At 33.1% G+C, this 6,354-nt stretch overlaps 1 protein-coding gene across 1 annotated transcript in view; it reads left to right on the top strand.

The window, feature by feature from the left end:
- Positions 1 to 1,038: 1,038 nt before the first annotated feature.
- LOC106476118 (histidine protein methyltransferase 1 homolog) overlaps positions 1,039 to 6,354 on the top strand; it is a gene marked incomplete at its 5' end in the record, with an annotated part of 8,615 nt that continues 3,299 nt past the window's right edge. The window contains 4 exons of the mRNA XM_013936788.2: positions 1,039 to 1,155; positions 2,205 to 2,276; positions 3,764 to 3,918; positions 5,947 to 6,045. Of these exons, the coding sequence (XP_013792242.2) occupies positions 1,039 to 1,155; positions 2,205 to 2,276; positions 3,764 to 3,918; positions 5,947 to 6,045 (443 nt within the window). The remainder of the gene's footprint in view (positions 1,156 to 2,204; positions 2,277 to 3,763; positions 3,919 to 5,946; positions 6,046 to 6,354) is intronic.

Raw genomic sequence — 6,354 nt, 5'->3', positions numbered from 1 at the left:
TTTTTCTATTATGGCTCCACAGAGAAACGTACTGTTTTTTCATTATGGCTCCACAGAGAAACGTACTGTTTTTTCATTATGGCTCCACAGAGAAACGTACTGTTTTTTCATTATGGCTCCACAGAGAAACGTACTGTTTTTTCATTATGGCTACACAGAGAAACGTACTGTTTTTTCATTATGGCTACACAGAGAAACATACTGTTTTTCTAATGTTTCTTCTTCTTCCAAACACTTTTTAATCGACTACCATTATATTATTTCTTGGTCCAATACGATGAGACAACTTTTTCAATTTTTTAATTTAGACCTTTTTGAAATATTTTTATGGGGTGAAAGGTCAAACACCCCCAAAATGTATATTTTGGACTCATGTGTGATCATATTTATATAAATATAAATTTTTATGTGCCAAACACATTGACATAAAAAAAGTTGGATTTACCCATTTTGAGTTGTTATTCAGTTAGGCATTGCTAAGCCTGCAAGTTTAAACTCAGAATATCTGGAACTTTCAACTTTACAGTCAAAAAGTTGTAGCAGTAATGTATCCCATAATGCTCTTGTAGCAGATGTATATAAAGAAATGTTCATCTTTGTTTGAATTGATGTTTGACCCAATTCATTGTTACTAGTGTAGTAATCATAACCTGTCTATCCCTATAACAAAAGAATAACAATCCTGGAGAGTGATCGAGTTAGGTTCAGGTCAAACTGTGTGGAGCCTTTGTGGATTTCATTTGCTAATCAACAGTTTTATTCATTTACTTCAACGAGGAAAAGACTGTATATAAAAAAAAGAGTAATCTAAATCCAAGTAAAGTTTTTCACAACCTGCTAGTTGCCATACGTTTTTTTGCTATTTGAAGAAAATATTAATTCACAAAAATAAAACTTTTTCCCCTATAATGAAATATACGTCATAAAATTATTTAGTTACATTTCAAAATTATTTCATGTGATACATTTTGATAGTTTCCAACACTCTAGATATCATCATAACCTAAGACAGCACTTACAATATGTTGAAGTTAACAGGTTTTTAAATTTCATTTTACTTTTGTAGGTGGTCTTAAGGTTTGGGAATGTGCACTGGATTTGGTGGAATTTTTGTCAACTGAAAATGTAGTTGAAAATGGAATGAAAATACTTGAGGTAATAATGCTTTTAAACTACTTAAAATAAATGTTCTTTTATTATTCCTGCCCACTGCTATTTGAAACCAACAGACTGCTCCTCTATCTCTCTCATGACTGAAGAAGTGTCACTAATATCCCACAATTTCTCTTCCCTTAAAGTGGAATCTGTAAAATATTGTTTTTTAAAACTAAGGATGATTAACTGCCAATTTATATTAATCGATTTAATCACAATAAGTGGAGATGTAATGTTTGTGAAAATTTTAGTTACTTGTATATGCTAATATTTTTTTACAAAACTTTAGAATTAATGTTGTAACTGTTCCCCAAACAATGATACATGAATATTGTGTGGTAGTGACGTGGAAATATAATGTTCCTTCAACATGTACGGTTTTGAGATCAGCTAACTTTGGCATTTTTTTGTTATAAAATCATTTGGTTAATGTTCACTATCACTGATGTAACAGAGCTAATGAGAGCTCAAAATCAGTCAAACTGCATCACTGAGCTGAACATTTGTATGGGTCTTGTTATCCAATATGTTTCATGTTTTCTATGTACTTCCTTTCTTAATGATGTTGTACTAATATAGGTACCACATAATAATATTTCTTAGTACAAACTATTGGTAATGATGTTGAAATAATGCAAATATCTACAACATGATAACCTTTCAAAACATTAATAATAACATTTTCAAGATTGCAAGAGTACTTACCATCAGGTAGTGGTTGTTGTTAGAGGTTAAGAGTACTTACCATCAGGAAGTGGTTGTTGTTAGAGGTTAAGAGTACTTACCATCAGGTAGTGGTTGTTGTTAGAGGTTAAGAGTATTTACCATCAGGTAGTGGTTGTTGTTAGAGGTTAAGAGTACTTACAATCAGGTAGTGGTTGTTGTTAGAGGTTGAGAGTATTTACCATCAGGAAGTGTTTGTTGTTAGGGGTTAAGAGTATTTACCATCAGGAAGTGGTTGTTGTTAGGAGCTAAGAGTATTTACCATCAGGAAGTGGTTGATGTTCACATTCAGGAATGTCAATGAACTGTATCGTCCTATTTTCTAGCTGGGATGTGGAGCAGGGTTACCTGGAATTTTTGCCTTTTTAAAGGGAGCAACTGTCCATTTTCAGGATTTTGTAAGTAACAGATGTTCCTGTGTTTAGCATTTTTATGAAAATTTTGAAGATAGTTAAAAGTCACCAAGTAATACAATTAATAGTTAAAAGTCACCAAGTAATACAATTAATAGTTAAAAGTCACCAAGTAATACAATTAATAGTTAAAAGTCACCAAGTAATACAATTAATAGTTAAAAGTCACCAAGTAATACAATTAATAGTTAAAAGTCACCAAGTAATACAATTAATAGTTAAAAGTCACCAAGCAATACAATTAATAGTTAAAGGGCACCAAGCAATACAATTCAAAGTTAAAGGGCACCAAGAATACAATTAAAAGTTAAAAGGCACCAAGCAATACAATTAAAAGTTAAAAGGCACCAAGCAATACAATTAATAGTTAAAAGGCACCAAGCAATACAATTAAAAGTTAAAAGTCACCAAGCAATACAATTAAAGTTAAAAGGCACCAAGCAATACAATTAATAGTTAAAAGTCACCAAGCAATACAATTAATAGTTAAAAGGCACCAAGCAATACAATTCAAAGTTAAAAGGCACCAAGCAATACAACTAAAAGTTAATGAAAGTAACATGATTAACTTTGTGTTTATAACATTTAGTATAAAGAACATTAGATGCAATTATCGATATTCTATTGGTGTATTCATTAATTACCGGTAACAAAATGTTTTAATTCTGTGAGCTCTCTTTTTCCTTAATTTATGTAAAAAAATGAGACTTATTTGTTAATTCACTTAGTTTATTTTTCTTTTTTTTTAAGTTGGTTACATCATGAAGTTTGTGATCTTTGGAAGTGGTCTTGTTTCTTTACGAGCAAGAAGTTTAAATCCATAACCAGTTTTTTTGATAAATGAATAATTCGTGATGTCATCAATCATACAGTGGCAGCATTAAACTCTATTTTATCAAACACAACTTATGTAATTAGTGAGATTAGCTGAAGGTGGTTAATTATGTTTATTTTTGTGTGTGTGTGTGTGACTCACATGTTATTAGCAACCTTTTAACTACCCCAGTCACAGACCCACAATTAATTTGGTGCATAAATAATTTAGAAATGTTTTTAAAATCCTAGAGGTAAATATAGAGATAAAATCTTGCTTAATGTAGAGGACCAACTTTCTAACCCTAACTTACTGATATCTTGTTGTTGTTTTAACCAATTAACATAAAAGACCTATAAAACAACAACAAGATATCAGTAAGTTAGGGTTAGAAAGTTGGCCCTCTACATTAAGCAAGATAATGAATTGATGTAGGACCCAATTAGCATAAAAGACCTTTAAAACAACAACAAGATATCAGTAAGTTAGGGTTAGAAAGTTGGCCCTCTACATTAAGCAAGATAATGAATTGATGTAGTACCCAATTAGCATAAAAGACCTGTACTACATCAATTCATTATTTCAAAACGTAAAGATTACAGCATAAGTGTCAGATCTTTATCTACGTACTTAGAATTCTGTTTTTTATAACTTCTAGAATTATGAAGTTTTGGACCTGCTCACAATACCGAATGTTTTAATGAACAGTCAACCTGTAGAAAGCATGGTTTCTACCAGATGTCGGTTTTTTGCAGGAGAGTGGACTGCTGTAGGAAAGTTTTTGACAGAAATACTGGACATAAAGAATGACAGGTCTATAATAGCAAAATTATAGATAATATTCTAAAGTATTTTAGATGTATGTAAGTCTGATGGTTAGATTTTAAAACTGGAATTTGGTTGATTCACCTTTTTATATATTTTAATATACAAAGAAAAGTATAATAAATGCTATGATAATATGTTAAATAGTTCGATGTTTCATCATAAAAAAATTTTCTACTTGTTTTTAACTAATTTTTCAGCACACAAGATCTCATACACTATTTCTTAATATTTTATATCAAGGTATAGCTGTCCCTAATTTTGAACGGTGGACCAGTGGTTAAGGCTGTCAGGATGAACCCTGCCACCTGAAGGAGCAATTCTTTAATCAAATGATATGACTGAGTGTAACTTCTATAACATACGCACAGCTGAAATTGTAAATCATGTCTAGTACCACCACATTTCAAAACAGATCCTCTCTGATACACTTATAACTAGGCCAGAGATTCTAATCACCTCTGATACACTAACTACTAGGCCATATTCTCAAACCCTCTCTGATACACTAACAACTAGGCCATACCCTCAAACCCTCTCTGAGACACTAACAACTAGGCCATACCCTCAAACCCTCTCTGATACACTAACAACTAGGCCATACCCTCAAACCCTCTCTGAGACACTAACTAGGCCATACCCTCAAACCCTCTCTGAGACACTAACAACTAGGCCATACCCTCAAACCCTCTCTGAGACACTAACAACTAGGCAACACTCTCAGACACATTAATCATAGGTCACACCCTCAGACACATTAACCATGAGTCACACCCTCAGACACATTAACCATAGGTCACAGTATCTCAGACACATTAACCATAGGTCACAGTATCTCAGACACATTAACCATAGGTCACAGTATCTCAGACAGTATCTGATACACCAACCATAGGTCACACCCTCAGACACTAACTAATACAATAACTACTAGGTCATACCCTCAGACACATTAACCATAGGGATTGGTGTATCAGATACTGTCTGAGATACTGTGACCTATGGTTAATGTGTCTGAGGGTACGACCTAGTAGTTATTGTATCAGTTAGTGTCTGAGGGTGTGACCTAGTAGTTATTGTATCAGTTAGTGTCTGAGGGTGTGACCTATGGTTAGTGTATGAAATAGTGTCTGAGGGTGTGACCAATTGTCTGAGGGTGTGACCTATGGTTAGTGTATCAAATAGTGTCTGAGGGTGTGACCAATGGTTGGTGTATCAGATATTGTCTGAGGGTGTGACCTATGGTTAATGTGTCTTAGGGTATGACCTAGTAGTTATTGTATTAGTTAGTGTCTGAGGGTGTGACCTATGGTTAGTGTATCAGTTATACGGTTAATGTATCAAATACTGTCTTAGGGTGCGACCTACGGTTAGTGTATCAGATATTGTCTGAGGGTGTGACCTATGGTTAATGTGTTTGAGATACTGTGACCTATGGTTAATGTGTCTTAGGGTATGACCTAGTAGTTATTGTATTAGTTAGTGTCTGAGGGTGTGACCTAGTAATTATTGTATCAGTTAGTGTCTGAGGGTGTGACCTATGGTTAATGTGTCTGAGATACTGTGACCTATGGTTAATGTGTCTTAGGGTATGACCTAGTAGTTATTGTATTAATTAGGGCCACATTTGAGCCATTCATAAAAGTGAATATTTTATTTTGCCAATACCTGAACCTTGTGAAATTGCATTAGTATGATTTTAAAAGAAAATAATTTTAACTGTTTTCCTGTTTAAGTATTGGTTGTCAGCTTTAAAATTGTTGTTTCATATCTGAAAAACAATAAGCTGTTCCATTCTAGTTACTTTTATTTCTTTGTTGTTCTCTGGCAGATAATATATACTTTACAAGAACTGAACTTTCTACCTTAAATTGTTATTACTTGTATTGCTTTAGCAAAGATTGATGATAAGTAAAGATATCGTAGCTACTCTCTACTGGATTTTGAAACTTGATGTACACTTCAGTATTCAACTTTTTGTTTGTGTATAACTCAGTATCTTGCCTTGGTTTGTAGGTACGACATCATTCTAACTTCTGAGACAATTTACAACATAGACAATCAGCCCAAGTTGCTACATTTGATGAAATCTACCTTGAAACCCACTGGTACAATGTATCCTTTTGCATCTTTACTTTTCATGTAAAGTCATGTTTTTCATGTCTAGAAGTTAAAACCCACTGGTACAATGTATCCTTTTACATCTTTAGTTTTCATGTAAAGTCATGTTTTTAATGCCTACAAGTTGAAACTGTATGAATCTGTATGATGGACAAAAGTCTTTGTCAGAGTCAGACTGAAGTGATCAGATCACAGACGTTTTATTAAAAGCTTGCAACATTGTCTACCTACACATTCAGTTAATATCTAATCTGAGAAAGAGTAAATTAAAGAGTTGTGATGATAGAAAACATAAAACCTTTT

The sequence above is a fragment of the Limulus polyphemus genome, unplaced genomic scaffold, assembly GCF_000517525.1.
Source record: "Limulus polyphemus unplaced genomic scaffold, Limulus_polyphemus-2.1.2 Scaffold9842, whole genome shotgun sequence".
In the NCBI taxonomy this organism is placed as follows: Eukaryota; Metazoa; Arthropoda; class Merostomata; order Xiphosura; family Limulidae; genus Limulus; species Limulus polyphemus.
The sequence above is the reverse complement of the archived record's forward strand: the minus strand, read 5'-3'. Positions and strand labels throughout refer to the sequence as shown.